General features: G+C 41.8%; 1 protein-coding gene across 1 annotated transcript in view; it reads left to right on the plus strand.

The window, feature by feature from the left end:
- LOC134354662 (pappalysin-2-like) overlaps positions 1-23,655 on the plus strand; it is a 407,928-nt gene that overhangs the window by 176,261 nt on the left and 208,012 nt on the right. The window contains exon 5 of the mRNA XM_063063752.1: positions 3,556-3,748. Coding sequence (XP_062919822.1) covers positions 3,556-3,748 — 193 coding nt within the window. The remainder of the gene's footprint in view (positions 1-3,555; positions 3,749-23,655) is intronic.

The raw sequence follows: 23,655 nt of genomic DNA on the forward strand, positions 1-23,655 counted from the left end.
TATATATAGCTAAGACTTTTGCACAGTACTGAATATTGTTTTTCCATTTACCAAATAACACTTAACACTACTGAGCTAATACAAAGCCGAGTACTCTTATTTCTGTTTCCGAACCACCTTCCTATTTTAACCAGTACTTATTTGAAGTTACAATACTGTGTAAAAGTCATAGCCTTCCTAGGTATATATATGTGCCTAAGACTTTTGCACAGTACTGTAACTCCAAATAATATCCCAGCACATTTTTATTTTGCTTTATTTATGTTACTGAGAAATAATGTATTTCACTGTGAACCCTGACAGTTTAAATTGATGTTTCCATTCCCATTTTTTGCAGTTTTCTAACTGTACCACAATTTCATACTCCTCTAGGGTATCAGGATTAGTCAGGAGTAGACCACCTGTCTCATCAAGGCCACTCCCTCACTTCATCAAGATCATGGTCAATCTATCTTGCTGCCAATTTCATTACTGCCCTCTTATCCATTGATTCGCCTTTTATTCAACAGATTCAAATACATGTTTCAGTTACACCTAAAATTCATTCAACTTGTACCTTATTCTTCAAAGATGCTTACTTTGATCACACAGCCTTAACGATTCTTGTGCGCCAATGTACAAACGTTTGCATTAAATATGCATTTTTTATTTGTTTCTCCATCCAGCATTTTCCCCTCCCCTCCTCTTCTATTCCCCACTGTAGCCTCTTGGCTCTTCTCACCTGCCTATCTCCAGCCCTGAGTCTCCTCCTCCTTCCCTTCTTCCTATGGTCCACTCTCCTCTCCAATCACATTCCTTCATTTTCAGCCCTTTACTTTTCCCACCCACCAAGCTTCACCTTTCACCTTCTAGCTAGTCCTCCTTCCCTGCCCCACCTTTTTTTATTCTGGCATCTTCCCCCTTCCTTCTCAGTCCTGAAGAAGGGTCTTAGCCTGAAACATTGACTCTTTGTTCATTTCCATGCATGTGCCCTGACTGCTGAGTTCCTCCAGCATTTTCTGTATGTTGCTTTGGCCTTCCAGCATCTACAGAATTTCTTTCTTATTTCTGGCTAACATAACACCTTAATTACTCTTCCCCCTCTGGTGGTACAAAGGCAGCAGATCTGACTGTCACTTTACTCGTTCACCATTCCCTCCTCAACTTCACTTCTTTTACAAACATTCATAAAACGATATATTTATTACAGGATAGATGAAGGCCTTTGACCCATTATTGATACATTTTCTCCACTGAACCTTTCCAATGAATTATTTGCTTAATATTTCCATGACAATCATTTTTGTCCTTTCTGCCAGAACTCTTGCCTAGTTTCTTTCATGTACAGTCTGACACAGTGGGAAATTTTCTTTCCGTCCCAAAACTGGTGATGATCCTCCATGAAGTAGAATTCATCTTCTCCACAACCCTTTTTCTGTGTGTATACTGGTCTGATCATCATACATTGCTTTCTCAAATAATTTGCTCACTTTAGCTCAGAAAATAATTCATAAATTAAAACTATGCTAACTCCTAACACCTGATACAGTCACAACAATCTCTTGCTCATTCTCTATGAGTGTTGTTGGCCCAGAGATCCAGAGTTCATTCGGCTCCAGTTCCAGTTCCAGTTCCCTAATGCTGTCAGTAAGAAGCTGTAGCTGCTTTCAGGTGTAAGTTTCCCTGTCTTCCCACATTCCGCAAGAGGAACCCTCCATTGTTCTGACTCTCATTCTCAATGCTCTAACAGTGCAATGAGAAAGAAACTTACCAGAAGTTTACTTTAGCCTCCACCTATTCTCCCGAAGACTTTTGGGCCAAAATCTGAGTTCTACACTCTTACGCTGGCCCACTCACGCTCTGGCCACTCCCACAATGGCTGCTTCGCTTAAACTTATCCTCTTTATATTGGCCTTATAACCCAAACAATATCAAGATCCTGACAAGCCCCACTCACTTTTTAAATCCTGTACCGACTCACCCCATAAAGTCTCACACAATCTCAAGCTCTCTCCACTGAAAGTCCCAAAACACCCCTCTCACTTTTTGTTCTGGCATTCCATTTTCTGGAAATATAGTTTATCAGGTATAACTTTGACCAGACAGAGGCCAGAGTGAATGATCATATTTAGTGAAAGTGACATCAGAATATTCAAAATCAAAGTCTAATTTGGTGTCATATGTAAAAATATATGTACCGTATACATACATAGGTACAATGGAAAAACTTGCAGCAGCGTCCCAGACATGTTACCAGATTAGCAGCATTCACAAGCGAATCATAAATTACACATAAATTTTACACAATCTTTACAAGAAAGAACACAATTAGAACAAAAAATAGTCAATTTTAGTGTAAAGTGATCAATGTGGTCATTGTGTTGCTGTAATGTAATGGTTAGGGCTGTGCCCACTGGTTCACAAGCTGAATAGTTGAAGGGAAGTAGCTGTTCTTAAATCAGTGGTTGCCTTAAGGTTTCTGTACCTCCCCCCCCCCCCAATGGTAGCTGTGAGAAGATGGTATGGCCACATGGTGAGGCCCTTTGATGATATATGTTGAGTTCTTGAGGTAGCATCTCACATAAATACTATTGATATGAGGAAGAATGTGCCCATGATGTTTTGGGTTGAGTCCACTATTCTCTGCAGCTTCTAGCGTTCCTGTGCATTCTTATTGCTGTACTAGACCATGATGCAATGACTCAGAATACTTTCAGCAGTACCTCTGTAGATGTTTGGTAAAGTGTTCACCGAAGTGTCAAATCTCTTCAACCTTCTAAGAGAGTAAAGATGTTGGCATGCTTTCCCTGTCATTACCTGTACATGTTTGGCTCGAGACAGGTTACCTGATACGTTAATGCCCAGGAATTTAAAGCTGCTACACCACCGAACCCTCTCTTTGAAGTCAACAATCAGCTCTTTGGAGTTATGGATGTTGTGCGAGAGCTTGTTGCAGCACCACTCAACCAGATGTTCTATCTCTCTCCTGTACTCTGTCTCATCACCACCAACAACAATGGTATTGTCAGCAAAATTATATGTGGAATTGTAACTAAATTTAGCCACACAGTCATGTATGAAGAGAGAGCAGAGCAGAGAGCTAAGCCCTCTAAATAATAGATTACTATTGGAAAAAAGAGGACAATTCATATATGTGTGGATTAATATGGAAACCAGATTTAAATCCCGTGCTATGGCTCACAAGACTACTTTTTTTTTTGTTTTAAGTGTATTGTCATCAAAGAAGGGTATAATGTTACCAGGTTCTGTAAGATGTTCTATAATCAATCATCCAAACTGGACTGTTGAACTCTAAGGCTTGATTTCTGAAGAACTGATTTGTGTTAGGGGAGCTTTGGAGCATGAGATGGTTGAGAGTGCACCATGATTCAGGGAAAGACCAAACATTATCCAAATCCCTACTCCAAATGATGAACAGAATTTTGTTTTTGAAGCAGGCTGAGTCATTTCCAGATATCATTTCTGTTTAAGATTTTGTGAATCTTTTATTTTGATTGAAATGACAATGATCTCCTAAATAAAAACATGCCCATCTTTCTTCCTTTCCTTCTACAGATGATAGCTGCACTAATAATTTCACACCAAACCAAGTGGCCCGTATGCATTGTTACATAGAGCTGGTGTATCAAGGCTGGATGTATTCTAAAAAACCTGCACCCATTTCAGTGGCTCCAGAAGTGATCGGACAGACTCTGGACTCTGTAACTATTCACTGGCTGCCACCAATCAGTGGGATGCTTTATGAAAGGTAAGTCCCTGTGTAAGACCTAGAGTGATCAACTGTGCACTTATAACTAATAACCTCAGCCATAAGCTCAGAATTCAGCCATGGGAGGAAGCAATTTTCCCAAGCCATCAGGTATAAGGGGCTGAAACTGTGATTCCATGCTGCCCAAAACCATCTTAAATTTGAGATATGCTGAAAATAATGTCCTTAATACATGCTTCCTTGTACATCACAAGATAATATTATGAAGAAGTACATAGTTATGGGTACTTATTAAGAAGTTTTGGTCTGTGCTGAATGATTAACTACATGTCAATTGCTTACAAAAGGTAAGTATCAGGGAGAGAATTAAACCTTTAAAATCAAAAACTGCAATAGATTAGAGAATGGATTATAGAGGTAATAGACACTCACTGCATCTGTAGCAATGCCACTTAGTGTTTAAATGAAGCCGTTTGCCCTGGACAGGTAACAAGGGTCAGTAAATGGTGAGTAAGTTCTGACAAAGTGTGTAAATAATTCTTTAATCTTACATGATGTAACAACCTTGTGGGGAGGTTTCCCTTTGGCAGCTACTTCTAAATCCACACAGCACAACATAGGTGTGCATATCAATGCTGGTCAGAACATTCAGTGGAGAGAAATTGCAACTTGTTACCACCTGGAGTGGCTGGGGTAGAATATATAGATTCTATTTATGGGAGAATAGATAAATTGTTCCTGGGTTGGAGAGGAGAGGGAGGCAAAGTGCAGCAACATGCTAAGTTAGGGTGGCTAGAAGGGGACATTATGATTGGGTGGCATGAGGAGGTTGCTGTGGAGGGTTTGCATTGATAGGCACCGTGGTGGAGGCTTGACAATGTGGGCATGTTAAAAGAAGCTGATGATCAAAGGGTGCTATGGTACATTGATAGTGCTGGGAGTATAGTAAGAGGGTGATGTGGTGGGCTGGGAGTGGTTTGGTAGTTGGACTGTTCCAGGGTGGGTTGATAATGAAGTAGGTCAGAGAGGTAGGGGGATATTGTAGAGGGCTAGTAATATAGGAGTGGTGGGTTGTGGTTTGTAGGTTGTTGGAGTGTGCAGTGCCGGGCGGATAGTAAGAGGGTGCTATGGTGGGGTGGAATTGGTTTGGTAGTTGGACTATTCCAGGGTGGGTTGATAATGAAGGATGATTCATTGGTTTGTAGTCTGATGACTGATGCAAAATGATAGTCATAGGTAGGTACAGTTGGGTTGGCCTTAAGGTTTTCATTGAGGTTTGATATTGGGGCTAATGAGGGAGTTGGTGATGGGAAGTTGATGAAGGGTTTGGTTGTAGGCAGAATATTGCCCGGGTTGATGATATACTACCGGGGTTCTATTCTAGCGGGGTAGTGGGGTACATCCTCAGGGAGGTGATTGGTGATACTCGGTTACTGTGGAGGTTGGGGGAAGGGTGGGTTTGTTGTTAACCTGGGGTAAAGCTGTGAGAACTTAGTGGCTCATGTGCTGCAGAGAAATGGAATTGGTTATTATTGTCAGATGTACTAAGATACAGTGAAAAGCTTGTCTTGCATACTATTCATGCAGATCAAATTACACAGTAGATTGAGCTAGAACAAGGTAAAACAATAGCAATGCAGAAGAAAGTGTAACAGCGACAGAGAAAATGGTCAACAGGTAAACAGTTACATCCAAGATGATAAGGTAGCTTGTGAGGTCAAGAGTTCCACTTATCGTACTAGGGAAATATTTTATTTAATATTCTCATAACAGTAGGGTAGAAGCTGTCCTTGTGCCTGTGGTACATGTTTTCAGGCTTTTGTATCTTCTGCTCGATGGAAGAGGGGAGAAGAGAGAATGCCTAGGGTGGGTGGCATCTTTGGCTGCTTTCCTGATGCAGTGAAGAGTAGAGTCCATGGAGGGCAGGCTGGTTCCTGTGACATGCTGAGCGGTGTCTGCTGCTCGGCAGTTTCTGGTGGTTGCATGCAGAACAATTGCAGTACCAAGCTGTGATCTATCCTGAGGATACTTTCTGTGCTGCGTCGATAAAAATTGGTGAGGGTCAATGGGACCATGCCAAATTTCTTTCAGAAGAAGAAGATGTTGTTGTTGTTGTTGTTGTTGTTGTTGTTGTTGATGATGATGATGATGATGATGATGATGATGATGATGAAGAAGAAGTTGAAGTTGTTATGAGCTTTCCTGGCAGTGATATCTATGCGATTGGACCAGGACAGGCTAATGGTGATGTTCGCTCCTAGGAACTAGAAACTCTCAATCCACTCAAACTCAACACTGCTTATGTAGACAAGAGCATGTCTATAGCCCCCTTCCTGAAGTCAATTACCAGCTCTTTTGTTTTGCTGACGTTGAGGGAAGGGTTGTTTTTATGACACAATGTTGCTAAGCTCTCTATCTCCTTATACTCTGACCCATCATCATTTGAGATATGGCCCACTGCAGTGGTACTTAGATGAAGTTAGATCAGAATCTGGCCACTCAGTTATAAATGTACAGTAATAGAATGGATGGTGAGGATGCACCTTTGTGGAACACTAGTGTTTAGAATAATTGTGGTGGGGGTGTTGCTGCCTATCCTCACTGATTGCAGTCTGTTGGTCCAAAAGTCAAGGATCCATTTTCAGAGGGAGGCATTGACTTCCAGGGTCTGGAATTTGCTGATGAGTTTGCTAAGGCAGTGCTGTGGTTAATAAACAATAGTCTGACGTGGGTGCCTTTACTGTCCAGATACTTCAGTGATGAATGTAGAGCCAGGGAGATGGCGTCTGCTGTAGACTTGTCTCTGTGTAGGCGAAAAGCAGTGGGTTAAGCTTGTCAGGAAGGCTAGAATTAATGCATACAGTTACCAGTCTCTCAAAGCATTTCATTGATGAGAGGTGTCAGAGCCACTGGTGGTAGTTTTTTAGGCATGTTATCTTCTTTTTCCTAGTTACCGGGAAAGTAGTAGTCTTCTTGAAGTACAGTATCAGTATGGCTGTTGTAATAAATTAGTTTTGGGGACCACTGCAGTTGTAGCTTACTGATTGGGTGTGGTGTACTATGGTGGGATTGTCATAGAGAAAGTTGCTTGGAGTGAGAGTGAGAGTTGCTCTCCTCACATTATGTGTCACAAATATGTCTACGCATTTATGAACTGCCTGTTTGCTTGAACAGTTAACTTTTTATGAGTGAACAAAAAGGTCTCACAGGCAGATTGAAGATGTTGCCACATCTTAAAATGAGATTGGCACTGAGAGCCTGGATGTTCTGCATTGGGGACTACTTGAAATGGAATTGATTGATTTCTTATTATTTATATTCCTTCTCTGTAATAAGCATGAAAACTCTTGATGAATCTATCTATTCAATTGATTAGAAGCCAAGTGGAAAGGGAATTGCAAGTTGTTGAAAAGAAAGATTTACAGTTTATTCCTTTCTTTTTACAGTCTCAGAGTGTCCCAATGCATGTTGCAACCAGTGAGTGGAGGGAAGTTACAAAGAGTCAATCTAGTAGGCTCAGGACTTTGGTACTGGATGGGTAGATTTTCTGGATAATTGGATGCTACCCTCCAATATATATTTTTATTTCACTTTTTGTACAGGTTGCATAGTAGTATAATACATTTCCAGTGAACCCCATGAGCTTACAGGGAGCAGGAAATATTTAAGCACCCTGGATCCTGGAAAATTCTGACACTAGTGTTCAAAACCCCGGCCCTAGCTCGCATTCCAGATCCTTGTCTAATACTCTCGACTAACAGATGAGCCAAATGTTGGGCTGACACGTATTCTGAGCTATTGGGTGTTGGATTATCGGGGTTTATTACTATATTTATAAATGATGCATGTGAAAAACGATCATAGGGAATCTCAGCAGAGTGTGCTTGAAATCAGAATGACAGGGTTATTCGCCAACCGTTACCATTCTATCTGCACCAACACACCCAGATCTATTTGATGCATTTCTCATCCAGTCAAAGAAATTTTCAATGGGTTGATGCACTTCAGGAAGTAAATTGGGATTATGTATTGCTCTCAACAGAAATATTGTCATTTACAGTTTCTGAAACCCCTCCACTTCACCAGGCTGTTTCAGTGATCAGTTCACAAATGTGGAGAGAAGGTGGTGATAGTGAAAAATTGAGAAGAGTGATGCTGAGAGTGGGAGGGAAGAGAATCAATTGGTATATGTTTACTTTCCTCATTATTGTAGGGCATTTTCTAGTTTTAATTCATCTCCATGGCATACACTAAGGTTGAGGAAAATTAGAAACACAGGAGGTTCTGCAGATGCTGGGAAAATCCAGAGCAACACCACAAAGTGCTGGAGGAAGTCAGCGGGTCAAGCAGCATCAATAGAAATTAATCAACAGTCAACATTTTGGGTCAGGGTCTCCAGTTTCAACATGCTGGTTACACCAGGCATTGAACAGAGAGTAAATAACAGCAGAAAGTTGGGAAAGGAATAAGAAAGAGTCAGTAGAAACGGTGAGTAGTGTAAATACCAGTGGAGGAATCCAGATCTTCCAGATTAGAACAAAATAAGGTAGCACTGAATATGCAGTCAATAACTGGTGAACAGCACCACAGTAATGTCGGAAGTTATTTTGTTAGCTCTTAATTTGTCCCTTTCTTTTCCCAACCAAACACAACTAGACACTATGGATAGGCTATTTGTGCTGCATTGACTTTAGAGCAGAATACTCTCAAAGAGATAGAGTAATGCAGCATGGCCCCACTCATCCATGTCCATTAAAACTCATCTATTTGGATGTATTTGCTCCAGATCTCTCTAAACATTTTCTATCCATGTTTGACGTCAATGTGAGCCATATCTAACAAAGATTTTTGACAATGATTAGAACTTAGATAACTCCTTTTCTAATCTCAAAATGTTGAAGTACATGCAAGATCAATAAATTGCTCCAGCAACACTGATCTTTACCAGGAGCAGCAGGATGGAACTTCAAAATCAATATTTTTCAGCTTCTTGAGGTTTATACCACTTGGGGCACCCATGGAGAGGTAAGAGTACCAGCTTCCATAAAATGTCCCGGGGTTATGTCTTCATTATCTCAGCAGGTCAGGCGGCATAAGAAAGAAAGGTAACGGCCTGATACGTCAACTGTTTATACATTTCCATAGATGTTGTCTGAGCTGCTGAGTTCCTCCAGCATTTTGTGTGTGTCATTCTGGATTTCCAGCATCTGCAGTATCTCTTGTGTTCTTCATTATTTCTCTGGGTTAATTAAGTTGACAAAACACTTCCCAGTCCTTGTAACCCACAAATATGTTCTCAATTGCTTCATTATATAATATATGTGATCTATTACTCTGATCTGAAAGTTGTGAATATGTTTCCTTATCTTCTGCTGTATTTTGTGGTTACATAAGTGAGGTAGTTGCAGCTCCCTTGTTACCATTTAATTTTTGTATCTGGAACAGAACTTGGGACCTTCCTTTGTCAATGAGCCCAGGATCATATTATGTGGGAAATCTACTGAACTGGGCCAATTCCTTCTGGTTTTCATTAGTAAAAGTACAGTTTTGTTTTGGGGTATGCATTGTTGATAAGAGTGTGGTAATATTTAGGACTGAAACACTTGATTTATTTCTTCTTTGGCTGTTAAAGCTGCTTAGCAGCTGTGTTGATTAGTATTAAAAAAACAAAGGCAAGATTCTAACTATGGGGCTTGACCACATAATATCACTTGAAAAATCATTTAAAGAATTACTAAGGTACTTCATGTACCACATTTTCCAAAGCACAATTTACATATATCTGTGCTAGTCTTTATTACTTTAATTGTCCAAGGGGTTTGTAGTTTGACAATCATTGGCAATTAAGTGTAAGGATATTTGTTTCCAATATGCATTGCCTGCTACTGGGTCTTGTGACTGGAGACTACTGGGTGGGTAGGTGAGGACAAGAGGAACTCTATCCCTGATGGGGTGGTGGGTTGATGGGGTGAGGGCAGACGTGTGTGAAATGGAAGAGATGCCAGTGAGGGTTGCATAGACAGTGAAGGAGGGATCCAGCATGTAATTTTCCATAACTTCCACCATTTCCAATGGGATCCAGCACATAATTCTCTGCAACTACGACTATCTTCAATGGGATCCCACCACCAGGCACATCTCTCCCCCACTTTCTTCAGGGATCGTTCAGGTCCCCAAACAGTCCTTCCAGATGAGGGGACACTTTACCTGTGAGTCTGTTGGGGTTAACTACTGTATCTGGTGTTCCCTGTGTGGCCTCCTGTATATTGGTGAGACCCGATGTAGATTGGGAGACCGCTTTGCAGAGCACCTATGCTCGGTCCGCTAGATAAAGCAGGATTTCCCAGTGTCTACCCACTTTAATTCTTTTTCCCATTCCCATTCTGACATGTCAGTCCATGGTCTCTACTGCCGTGATGAGAGCAATCTCAGGTTGGAACAACACCTTATATTCTGAATAAGCTCTTCTCTGGCTTCTAGCCAGATACAGGTTTCAATTATAACTGACATTTCGATGACAAATTCCGCCATCTTCATCAGGGAAGATTCCTGGGCATGTTTAGTCCAGTGCTATTTACACTCTGATAGTCCGTCCCTCCCGATTGGTTAGTTTTCATTCAATCAGGTTTTTGCTCTCCCAACTTTTTTACAATCAAATTCCAGTTCCAGGAGAAATCAGCGGTAGCAGAACCTTCCATTCGCAGTGGCCATTGGATTGACTTCAATGGCACAAAATACTGTGCTGCACCAGTGGCTTTCGAGACTGCCTGGTAAAGGAAGCCACTGGAAATAAAATTAGAGGAAAAGAATTTTAACAAAGATGAAGTTCTCACTCTAAGTAAGAACTGGAATTCGATTGTAAACAAGGATGGAGAGCAGAAACCTGATTGGATGAGGACTAACTAATCAGGAGGGACGGACTACAAGGGTGTAAATACCACTGGATTAGACATACCCAGGCATCATTCCTGATAAAGGTAGTGGAGTCGTTTGACATCGAAACGTCGGTTATAATTGATACCTGTACCCAGCCGAAAGTCATATACGTTGGGAAAGCACCTTTTTCATCTTAATTCCATCTGGGTAGCCACCAGCCTGATAGCATGAACCTAGATTTCTCTTTGGTAATTGCCCCCCACTTCTTCACCATTCCCCATTTCCCTCAGTCACTTTATCTCCTTACCTTCCCATCACCTCCTTCTGGAGTTCCCCTCCCTTCCCTTTCTTCTATGGGCTTCTATCCTCTATCAGATTCCCCCTTCTCCAGCCCTGTATCTCTCACCAATCGACTTTGCAGCTCTTTATTTCATCCTCCCCTCTCTCGGTTTCACCTATCAACTGCCACCTTGTACATCCTCCCCCCCCCCACCTTCTTACTCTAGCTCCTCATCTCTTTTTTCCAGTCCTGATGAAAGGTCTCTGTCTGAAACATCAACTGTTTTCTGTAGATGCTGCCTGGCCTACTGAGTTTCTCCAGCATTTTGTGTGTATTACTTTGATTTCCAGCATCTGCAGGTTTTCTCTTGTTTGTTTTTCTCCCCAGAGTGCCTGCTGGAGGTCAGCTGCATTTATTTCATCCCTCAGCTCTTCCTGTGGACCTGTCAGTGCATCATGTACAACTATTCCTCTCCGTATTCCCCTCCAAAATGTCCACTGGCTTATGAAAATGTTCTTGCCATCCATGTGTTTATTGTGAATATTTACATTGATGTCAGAACCTTGACTTAACCCCATCAGGTTACACTGCTGTGGTATGACAAAGTCCCAGTCACATAATTATACCCTATTCTGCTTGCCCCCTCTTTCTTTGATCGTCTGACCTTGCTCCATTGTTCCCACTTATGATTCAAAAACTTTGCTCTCTGCCTGTCAGCAAAGTCCCAAAGTTATGCTTCACCGGTTTTATCACCAACCTCTGTTCTGAGCAATTTCCACTGCCTGTGGTGTTCAGTTTTCATCTCACTTCATCTTAGTTCATTCTCCACTTTTGTTTATCCTCATGATACATTCACAACTACTTCTCTGATGTTTTCATTTATCGTGGTCTTATTTCTCTGATGGTGTCAAACACATCTGTCATCTGTCATTTCCTTGTCTTGCTTTCCACTCTGCGACCCCTCACCACCCTTGCCCCATCTCAAGACCATTTGATTCAGTGTTAAAACATGAATTAAATTCTCTGTTAATTTATTTACTCCAGGACTGTAAAAATTCTGTTTCTCTATCCCATGACTTCTATTTACCATAACATTTCTGTTGCTGTCCACCTGCTCAGTAAGCCACTTCGTTCTTGATGGCCTAGTCTTTCAAAATCTCCATCCCTGTTACAACCCTATTTCTACTCCTTTAATTTCATGTATACTGGGGTGCACATAAATGGAAATGGAACCACAGCAGGTTGAGCCATTCATCTCTGTATCTGGACAACAATAACCAGATGCTGACCTCAATTGTTTGTTAACCTAGGATCATCTTGAAATGCAAAGATAAACCTGTGATTTTCATTGCAGCAGGGATCTGTGTTGAACCCACCTCCTCTTTAACTTTAAAGAGCATAAGAAATTTTGGGAATTTGACACCAGTGCGACATCTTCTAGTCATCTGTCTTCCCCACTCCCTCCTCTCCTCTTACCCATGAATTCATCATTTTCTGAGGTTTCACCTTTGGCATTCCCATCAACTTGTGCCTTTGTCGATATTTTCAATGGGTTGACTCCGCTAACATTTCTATTTTTATTGATCCAGTGTGTAGCCAGAGAATCAGCAGTATTGACTTCCCTTCTAGGCCCCACATTACCTCTTTGTTTCTCATCTCGTTTTTTTAGAATTTTCCCACTTATCATCCCAAAACTATTTTCAACTCCATTCTTCAGACATCAGCTCCATGTTCTTCATTGTCACTATAGGCTGAACCAGACTGTTCAATCTTGTTCATATATCTTAACTCTGAGATTATCTCCCTGCCACTGGTTTTGGTTAGTACCACTGCCATAAAGCAGCCCATTTCAATCTTTGCCAGCTCGCTAGCTGCTGAAGTTCTCTTTCAAGGTTGGTTTGATTGTTGTGATGCGTTGCTGATCACCGTGCATCTTCCCCTCTCCAAACACTTAAAGGGTTACAAAACATTGCTACCCTGTCCAAAGTTGTACTGAATCTGTCGCCTAATGCTTCTTTGGTCCCCATAAAATTTCCATTCATGTTTGCAAACATTCATGGCCTTATCCCTTACTCCTTCTGGTCCTATAGCTCTGAACGTCCCTCCATATTGATATCTGCTTTTAATCAAATCTTTAGCTATCAAGGCTTTAAATTCTACAATTCCCACCTTAGACTTCTTTCCTTTTCTACATTTTCTTTTTCCATTCTTATAGCTGACGTATTTGGGTTTTATTTATCTATCCTAAAATTTTGTTTTCTAACTTGCTGTCAAATTTTATTTGATTAGGCTCCCATGACATGCCAGGAGATGGTTTGCAACATGCAAAAGCTCTAGTAAATCCAATTATTGTAGCATCACTTGTAGCTAATTGCTGGGCTTGCTTTGTGTTGCTTTGGTTGTGGACATGCATTGCAACGTAAATTGTGCAGGAAAAAACTTCTGTAGATTTCCAATTAATCAACACTTCGGTACTTTAACCTGTTAAGTAAGAATTTACACAGGTTATCATAGAGAGTCTGTGCAGAAGTGGGCCCTTTGACCATCAACTACTTATCCTACATGATTCATTTTTCACTCTCCCTGCTTTCCCATCAGGTCTTTCCAAATTCTACCAGTCACCTACCATGCTAGAGGTAACTGACAGTGACCAATCAACCAACAAACCTGTATATTTTCGGAATATGGGGGAAACCCGAGCACCACAATGAAACCCATCCATTCACAAAGAGAACATACAAGCTCCACGCAGACAGTATCCAAGGTCAGGAATGAACCCTACTAGCTGTGCTGGTTTTCTGTGGGAGCCTTTAGGATTGGTTAAGTGCAGAGGGTGACTGAAAGATCAGGATTCTGATGTTGGACCATAAGGAAAAAGCCTGTTGCTTCTGGCACCAAAAGGTAATTTGTTTCACAGTGTTTGTCTTTTGGTTAGCTATCTTCAAAGTACAAACTGTAGTTCACACTGTCTTACTGGCCAGTGGTGCTGAAATTTGAGAGTGAATTTCAGAATCAGATGTCAGCAGCCTCACTTATGCTTAGGTGGCTCAACGTTTTATTTGAGGCACTGAGTGTGTGTGATGTTGGATTTTTACATTTGATTTTGGGAGCCACAGTTTAGAAGTAACCTTTAAGTTTTGGAAGGGCTGTAGAAGAGATTGAGAACATAGTTAAAAGAATGTAGGAGTTGTGAAATGTAGAGCAGAATGTTAATGCCTAGCAGGTTAGAGTGGTGACGTACTCCTCTCCCAGAGAAATAGGAAAAAGAACAATCTGAGCCAATATCACGGATGGACAGATGAGGCAGACAGAAATCAGTTTACCTGGAGTTGCAGAATTTAATGTTGTGTCCAAAAGACTGCACTGTGTCTAGATTAAAGCCAAAGAGGAGATATGCCAGAACATAGAAACATAGAAACATAGAAACATAGAAAATAGGTGCAGGAGTAGGCCATTCGGCCCTTCGAGCCTGCACCGCCATTTATTATGATCATGGCTGATCATCCAACTCAGAACCCAGCCTTCCCTCCATACCCCCTGACCCCTGTAGCCACAAGGGCCATATCTAACTTCCTTTTAAACATAGCTAATGAACTGGCCTCAACAGTTTGCTGTGGCAGAGAATTCCACAGATTCACCACTCTCTGTGTGAAGAAGTTTTTCCTAATCTCGGTCCTAAAAGGCTTCCCCTCTATCCTCAAACTGTGACCCCTCGTTCTGGACCTCCCCAACATCGGGAACAATCTTCCCGCATCTAGCCTGTCCAATCCCTTTAGGATCTTATACGTTTCAATCAGATCCCCCCTCAATCTTCTAAATTCCAACGAGTACAAGCCCAGTTCATCCAGTCTTTCTTCATATGAAAGACCTGCCATCCCAGGAATCAATCTGGTGAACCTTCTTTGTACTCCCTCTATGGCAAAGATGTCTTTCCTCAGATTAGGGGACCAAAACTGCACACAATACTCCAGGTGTGGTCTCACCAAGGCCTTGTACAACTGCAGTAGTACCTCCCTGCTCCTGTACTCGAATCCTCTCGCTATAAATGCCAGCATACCGTTCGCCTTTTTCACCGCCTGCTGTACCTGCATGCCCACTTTCAATGACTGGTGTATAATGACACCCAGGTCTCGTTGCACCTCCCCTTTTCCTAATCGGTCACCATTCAGATAATAATCTGTTTTCCTATTTTTGCCACCAAAGTGGATAACTTCACATTTAACCACATTAAATTGCATCTGCCATGAGTTTGCCCACTCACCCAACCTATCCAAGTCACCCTGCATCCTCTTAGCATCCTCCTCACTGCTAACACTGCCACCCAGCTTCGTGTCATCCGCAAACTTGGAGATGCTGCATTTAATTCCCTCATCCAAGTCATTAATATATATTGTAAACAACTGGGGTCCCAGCACTGAGCCTTGCAGTACCCCACTAGTCACCGCCTGCCATTCTGAAAAGGTCCCGTTTATTCCCACTCTTTGCTTCCTGTCTGCTAACCAATTCTCCACCCACACCAATACCTTACCCCCAATACCGTGTGCTTTAAGTTTGCACACTAATCTCCTGTGTGGGACCTTGTCAAAAGCCTTTTGAAAATCCAAATATACCACATCCACTGGTTCTCCCCTATCCACTCTACTAGTTACATCCTCAAAAAATTCTATGAGATTCGTCAGACATGATTTTCCTTTCACAAATCCATGCTGACTTTGTCCAATCATTTCACCGCTTTCCAAATGTGCTGTTATCACATCCTTGATAACTGACTCCAGCAGTTTCCCCACCACCGACGTTAGGCTAACCGGCCTATAATTCCCCGGTTTCTCTCTCCCTCCTTTTTTAAAAAGTGGGGTTACATTAGCCACCCTCCAATCCTCAGGAACTAGTCCAGAATCTAACGAGTTTTGAAACCATTCCAAGAAACCAAAGAAAGGATCACCTTTAATATGCACAAGTTTGATAGATGTGTTCAAAGTCTTGAGAGTTTGAATTAAGGAGAAATTGGGTTGGATTTTATGGGTAAATGCTGGCAGTTCCATGTGTGAGTTATCATAGTAAGGATACAAACATGGATGTTCCACATTTGATGGCCTATCTTCATTAGTATTTTCTCATTTATACTATGGTCTATCACCAAAGGGGGAATTGTGGAATGACCCAACACTTATTCTGGGGAAAGTGCTCAGTCAGTGTGTGTTGGGTTAAACCAGGACCAACATCAGTATTCAAGTGGAACACAGGAGAACAACTGTGAGGAATCAAGATTAATTTTATTCTGAGTTAATGTGTTTCGTTGAATACTTTTACATGTTCTTATTTTGAATTGATGCTTAGTAATAAAGGAGGTAATTGTTTTTGGATTTTGTACAAGTTCTTGTTTCCCCATTTGATGGTTTTCCCATTGAGAATCAAGCCTATATTTAGCAGTAAGCTGATATCATAAGATCCATGCAAGATACATTTGGACATTTTTGTAAGTTAATCACAAGTGGAATTGGTGGCAGAAAGTTCTGGTCTGTTGTTTGCCGGTGACAGGAGGGATACCAGTGTAAGAACAGAGATTTATGTCAAAAGAACCATACGTGACATGTGGGAATAAAATAGTTGCTGAGATCTGGAGTGTAGATTAGGAAGGTAGATTGAAGAGTAGCTGTGAATCTCTGGAAAGGAAACATTTGAGGACTAGGGATAAAGAACAGTGGGAGTAAACTGCTTGGTTAATTATCTACAGTGCCAGCAATAGCAGTAATGTTGAAGGACTACCTCGCATGCCGTGATGTTCTCTGAATGCTTGGATTGTGGGGTGGGGGTGAGGGAGGGGAAGAATGCTGGACTTCCTCAAAGTCCCATTATCCCAGGGGATATTGTGCTTCAAACATGAGCACAAATCCCAACACTGGAAAGTGATTAACCTGAAATAAAGTGTTTCAGTCAAAGTAACCATCAAAATAACAGATTTTGATTAAAAGTGTAAAAGCACCTGGTTCACTCTTGTCCTTTTGGGATTTTCCATACTCATCTTCTTTTCCAGACCCATCAAATGGGTGACTCTTAACGGCCCTCTGCATTGGCCCAGTAGTCCCTCTGTTCGTTGGCAGTTAATTGTGGGCAATAAATGCAAGCTTTCCAAGTGATGATGCCCACATTCTGACAATGAACAAAATATGCTGTTCTGACAGTAAAGACCCAATCACACTGACACCTAAAGGAAGGGAGCAATGGTGGAGCAACTGGATTTTTACTATAGGTTAGTTCCGTGGTCAGCAATGCTGACAGTAGTTTTTAATTAACTGAGCTCATGTTAGCCTCTCTTGTATCACATTTTAGGTTAGGTTAGAATGGAGATGTGTTGCACCCTATGTTTTACCCTTCTGTTTGTTGTTTAATTGAGCTGTCTGCCTAAGATAGACAGCATATGAGGTAGGCAAGTATCGTAGAAATCCAGCAATCCACAGTTCTTTAAAACTGAGGAAATGTTGTCTATTGTTGTGGCTGGGTTAGGCTTTCAAAGTAGATTCCTAACACTTACGTGTTTTGCACTGAGCCTGTGTTTAGCAACAGTGACTTAACAATGTATGGTTTCAGCAGCAAATCCAGAGGTCCACAAGTGAGAGATTGATCTACATAGAATATAGAATAGTACAGCATGTTACAGGCCCTTCGGCCCACAAAGTTGTGCAGACCCTCAAACCCTGCCTCCCATATAACCCCCCACCTTAAATTCCTCCATATACCTGTCTAGTAGTCTCCTAAACTTCACGAGATGTATCTGCCTCCACCACTGACTCAGGCAGTGCATTCCACGCACCAACCACTCTCTGAGTAAAAAACCTTCCTCTAATATCCCCCTTGAACTTCCCACCCCTTACCTTAAAGCCATGTCCTCTTGTATTGAGCAGTGGTGCCCTGGGGAAGAGGCGCTGGCTATCCACTCTATATATTCCTCTTATTATCTTGTACACCTCTATCATGTCTCCTCTCATCCTCCTTCTCTCCAAAGAGTAAAGCCCTAGCTCCCTTAATCTCTGATCATAATGCATACTCTCTAAACCAGGCAGCATCCTGGTAAATCTCCTCTGTACCCTTTCCAATGCTTCCACATCCTTCCTATAGTGAGGCAACCAGAACCGGACACAGTACTCCAAGTGTGGCCTAACCAGAGTTTTATAGAGCTGCATCATTACATCGCGACTCTTGAACTCTATCCCTCGACTTATGAAAGCTAACACCCCATAGGCTTTCTTAACTACCCTATCTACCTGTGAGGCAACTTTCAGGGATCTGTGGACATGTACCCCCAGATCCCTCTGCTCCTCCACACTACCAAGTATCCTGCCATTTACTTTGTACTCTGCCTTGGAGTTTGTCTTTCCAAAGTATACCACCTCACATCTCTCCAGTTTGAACTCGATCTGCCACTTCTCAGCCCACTTCTGCATCCTATCAATGTCTCTCTGCAATCTTCGACAATCCTCTACACTATCTACAACACCACCAACCTTTGTGTCGTCTGCAAACTTGCCAACCCACCCTTCTACCCTTACATCCAGGTCGTTAATAAAATTCACCAAAAGTAGAGGTCCCAGAACAGATCCTGGGATACTACTAGTCACGATCCTCCAATTTGAATGTACTCCCTCCACCACGGCCCTCTGCCTTCTGCAGGCAAGCCAATTCTGAATCCACCTGGCCAAACTTCCCTGGATCCCATGCCTTCTGACTTTCTGAATAAGCCTACTGTGTGGAATCTTGTCAAATGCCTTACTAAAATCCATATAGATCACATCTTTTGTCTTTAAGAATAAGGTGAATATTTTCTGTAAGAAATCGTAAATCAAAGTGTTGAGTACAGGAGATATGATGTTCTGTTGAAGTTGTACAAGACATTGGTGCGGCTCAATTGGAAGTATTATGTGTAGTTTTGATCACCTACCTACAGGAGAGATGTAAACAAGGTTGAAAGAGTATAGAGAAAATTTAGAAGGATGCTGTCAGGGCTAGAAGAAATACAAGGAAAGATTGAATAGATTAGGATTTGATTCCTTTGAATATAAAAGATTGAGGGGATATTTGATAGAGGTATACAGGATTATAATGGGTAGAGATAGGGTAAATGCAAGCAGGCTTTTTCTGCTGAGGCTGGGTGGGACTACACAAAGAGGTCACTGGTTAGGAGTGAAAGGTGAAAAGTTTAATGAAACATTGAGGGTTGTGAGAGAGTGAAATGAGTTGTCAGCGAGTGGTGCATGCAAGGTTGATTTCAACGTTTAAGATAGGTACTTGGATGGGAGGGGTACGAAGGGCTATGGTCCTGGTGTAGGTTGACGGGAGTAGGTGGACTAGATGGGACAAAGAGCCTGTTTCTGTGCTGTACTTTTCTATGACTAAATCCAGGACACATGCACGAGTGTAAAGTTCTACCTCAGGAGGTCACAAGGCTGATAGAAAGTGGACAGTTTGAAAATTGACTGAAGAAGCATCAGTAGAGAATTGTGTTGAATCTTTCTTCTCTTTGTACCTTCCTTAATGCCAGACAATAGTGAGCAGTAAAATTTGAAGGGTCAGATGTAAGTGCCAATGCATCAATTATTTAAGAGATCCTCAAGACTCTGATTTATATCAAAACATGTATTGCTGATTCATTTTATTACATCTGGTTGGTAGTGTGCAAAAGTTGAGTTACTTTAGCAATAGAAAGCTTTGTGCTACTAATACACAGATCAAAGTTCAGATGCCCACCATGGCAGTTGTGGACTTACATTTCAGTTAATAATCTGGGATATTAGTAATGATGGCCACTTGAAGCTGCTAGATGATTGTAAAGATAAACAATCTATCAATACCCACTGGGAGAGTGGAGGTGGATCTTACCTGACATTGCTTAAATATGATTCCTGTCCTAGGTTGATTCTCAGAAATAGCTTTGCGAGCCATTCATCTGCTGCGAGGCAGTTGGAGATAGGCATTAAATGTTGACCTGGCTAATGGTGCCCAGAAAGATAAATACATTTAAAAATAGGCCGATACTAGAATAACACTTTTGCATTTTCTGCAACCCTGGAAACTTGGCAGAAATTGAGAGAAGAATCATCTCTCTCACCCCCACAGAACCCCAGTATTCACTGTGTACTATGATACACTGGACACGAGACAATCCATTGCTGGTTTTACTTAGCTACCTGTTAACCATAAGAACATAGAAGATACAAATCTACAGCACATTACAGGCCCTTCAGCCCACAATGTTGTGCCGACCATATAACCTGCTCTAGAAACTGCCTAGAATTACCCTACCACATAGCCCTCTATTTTTCTAAGCTCCAGGTACCTATTTAGGAGCCTCTTAAAAGACCCTATTGTATCCGCCTTTACCACCATCACCGGCAGTGCATTCCAGGCACCCATCACTCACTGTGTGAAAAACTTACCCCTCATATCCCCTCTGTACCTACTTCTAAGCACCTTAAAACTATGCCCCCTTGTGTTAGCCATTTCAGACCTGGGAAAAACCTCTGGCAATCCACATGATCAATGCCTTTCATCATCTTTTGCACCTTTATCAGGTTACACCTCATTCTCCATCACTCCAAGGAGAAAAGGCCAAGTTCACTCAACCTATTCTCATAAGGCACACTCTCCAATCCAGGCAACATCCTTATAAGTCTCCTCTGTACTCTTTCTGTAGTAGACAGGGCGGTAATTGGCTGGGTTGGACTTGTCCTGTTTTAATGTACAGGACATACCTGGGCATTTTCCACATTGCCAGGTAGATGAAAAAGTATTCATCCCCTTTATAATTACTATGCTAACTTTCTTCAGGTGCAAGATTGTTTATTCAATTTGTTGATGTAGGAAGTTGGAGGATCACCTGTTTTCAGTTAATTCATAAGAATAAATGCCCCCTCTCTCTGTTATGTCCAATAGTATGATAGATTTTCAACAGACCAAGCCAAGATGAAGCCTAAAGAGCATTCAAGACAAGTTAGAGAAATTATCATAGAGAAGCACAAATCTGGGGATGGGTACAAGACCATCCCAAAGGCACAGGACATATCACAGAGCTCCGTGTAGTCCGTTGTGGAAAAAGTGAAACAAGTATGAAACTGCAGCTACACTGCTTATGCCAGGCTGCCCCTCTAAACTTAGTTGCTGGAGAAGTATGGCACTTGTAAGAGAAGTTACTGTAACACCAACAGTCACTCTGAGTGAGCTTCCAAAGTCATTCACTGCAACTGGAGATGAAGTTCATTGTGAAGGGCTTGCACGAAAAGGGTATTTATGGAAGAATGGCAAGGAAGAAGCCCTGGCTAAAAAAATAAATACCCTTGCCTAAAAAGACTTTGCAAAGTGTCACTTAGAAGAAACTGTAAAGATGTGGAAGAAAGTCTTGTGGTCGGATGAGACTAAAATGGAATGTTTTGTCCTCAACGTTAGGCATTACATGTGGCGTAAATCTAATACTGCTCATCAGCCAGATAACACCATCCCTACTGTAAAGTATGGTGGAGGTAGCATCATGCTATGGGGATGCTTTTCAGCAGCAGGGACTGGAAATCTCATCAGGGATGATTGGAAGATGAATGCTGCTAAATATAGAGAGATAAAACCCTGCTAGCCTCTGCTGGAAAGCTGAAACTGGGGAGGAACATAAGAAGTAGGAGCAGGAGTAGGCCATCTGGCCCATCGAGCCTGCTCCGCCATTCAATAAGATCATAGCTGATCTCCACCTACCTTTCTTTTCCCCATAGCCTTTCATTCCCCTACTATGCAAAAATCTATCCAATCTTGTCTTAAATATATTTACTGAGGTAGCCTTCACTGCTTCATCGGGCAGAGAAATCCTCAGATTCAGTACTCTCAGAGAAAAGTAGTTCCTCCTCATCTCCATTCTAAAGCTACTCCCCTGAATCTTGAGGCTATGTGCCCTAGTTCTAGTCTCACCTACCAGTGGAAACAACTTTCTTGCCTCTATCTTATCTATCCCTTTCATAATTTTATATGTTTCTATAAGATCTCTCATCCTTCTGAATTCCAGCGAGTACAGTTCCAGGCGACTCAATCTTTCCTCATAGTCTAACCCGCTCATCTCTGGAATCAACCTGGTGAACCTCCTTTGCACCGCCTCCAAAGCCAATATATCCTTCTTCAAATAAGGGGGCCAGAACTGCATGCAGTTCTCCAGGTGTGGCCTCACCAGTACCCTGTACAGTTGCAGTATAACCTCCCTACTTTTAAATTCAATCATTCTAGCAATGAAGCCAACATTCCATTTGCCTTCTTGATAGCCTGCTGCACCTGCAAACCAACCTTCTGTGATTCATGCGTAATCACTCCTAAGTCCCTCTGCACAGCAGCATGCTGCAATCATTTACCATTGAAATAATCATCTGCTCTTTCATTTTTCCAAAGTGGATGACCTCGTATTTACCAAAATTGTACTCCACCTGCCAGACCCTTGCCCACTCCCTTAACCTATCTATATCTCTCTGCAGACTCTCTGTATCTTCTGCACAATTAGTTTTTCCACTCAATTTGGTATCATTAGCAAACTTAGATATACTAGTTGCATGCCACCTTGGACAATGTCTCCCATCCACTACATAATGTACTGGCTGGGCACAGGAGTACATTCAGCCAGAGACTCATTCCACCGAGATGTAACACAGAGCGTCATAGGAAGTCATTCCTGCCATGGCCATCAAACTTTACAACTCCTCCCTTGGAGGGTCAGACACCCTGAGCCAATAGGCTGGTCCTGGACTTATTTCCTGGCACAATTTACATATTACTATTTAACTATTTATGGTTTTATTACTATTTCTTATTTATGGTGCAACTGTAATGAAAACCAGTTTCCCCTGGGATCAATAAAGTATGACTGTGACTACAGTCGGGCCCCCCTTGCAGAATGTTAATGTATATCGTGAACAGTTGCGGGCTTAGTATCGACCCCTGCGGTACACCACTCACCACTGATTGCCAACCAGAGAAACACCCATGTGTCCCAACTCACTGCTTTCTGTTAATTAACCAATCCTCTATCCGTGCTAATACATCATCCTCTACTCTGTACATTCTTATCTTATGCATGTCTTTTATGTGGCACCTTCTGGAAATCCAAGTGTATAATGTCCATCTGTTCCCCTCTATCCACTGCGCTTGTTATATCCTCTAAGAATGCCAGTAAGTTTGTCAAACATGACCTGCCTTTGCTGAATCCATGCTGTGTCTGCCTGATGATCCATTTCTTTCCAGATCTCTTGCTATTTCTTCTTTAATGATAGCTTCAAGCATTTTCCCAACTACAGATGTTAAACTAACTGGCCTATAGTTATCTTACTTTTGCCTACATCCTTTTTTCAACAGTGGTGTGACATTCGCTGTCTTCCAATCTGCCAGGACCTACTCAGTGTCCAGAGAATTTTGAAAAATCATCACCAAAGCCTTTATCACAACTTCTGCCATTTATTTCAGTACCCTCAAATACATCCCATCACTACCAGATTTCTTGTCCATCTTCAGGCCCACAAATTTGCTCAGCACTAACTCTTTAGTAGTAACAGTTATATCGAGGTCCTCACCTCCCTTTGCATCCATAACATCTCTCTTTGGCATGTTAGATGTGTCTTCCCTGTGAAGACCGGCACAAAATAGTCGTTCAAAGCCTCGGCCCATTTCCTCATTTCCCAATATCAATTCCCTCTTCTCCTCCTTCAAGAGATCCTACATTCACTTTAGCCATCCTTTTCTGCTTTATATAGTTATAAAAACTTGTACTGTCCATTTT

Source organism: Mobula hypostoma, chromosome 12 (genome assembly GCF_963921235.1).
Source record: "Mobula hypostoma chromosome 12, sMobHyp1.1, whole genome shotgun sequence".
Lineage (NCBI taxonomy): Eukaryota > Metazoa > Chordata > Chondrichthyes > Myliobatiformes > Myliobatidae > Mobula > Mobula hypostoma.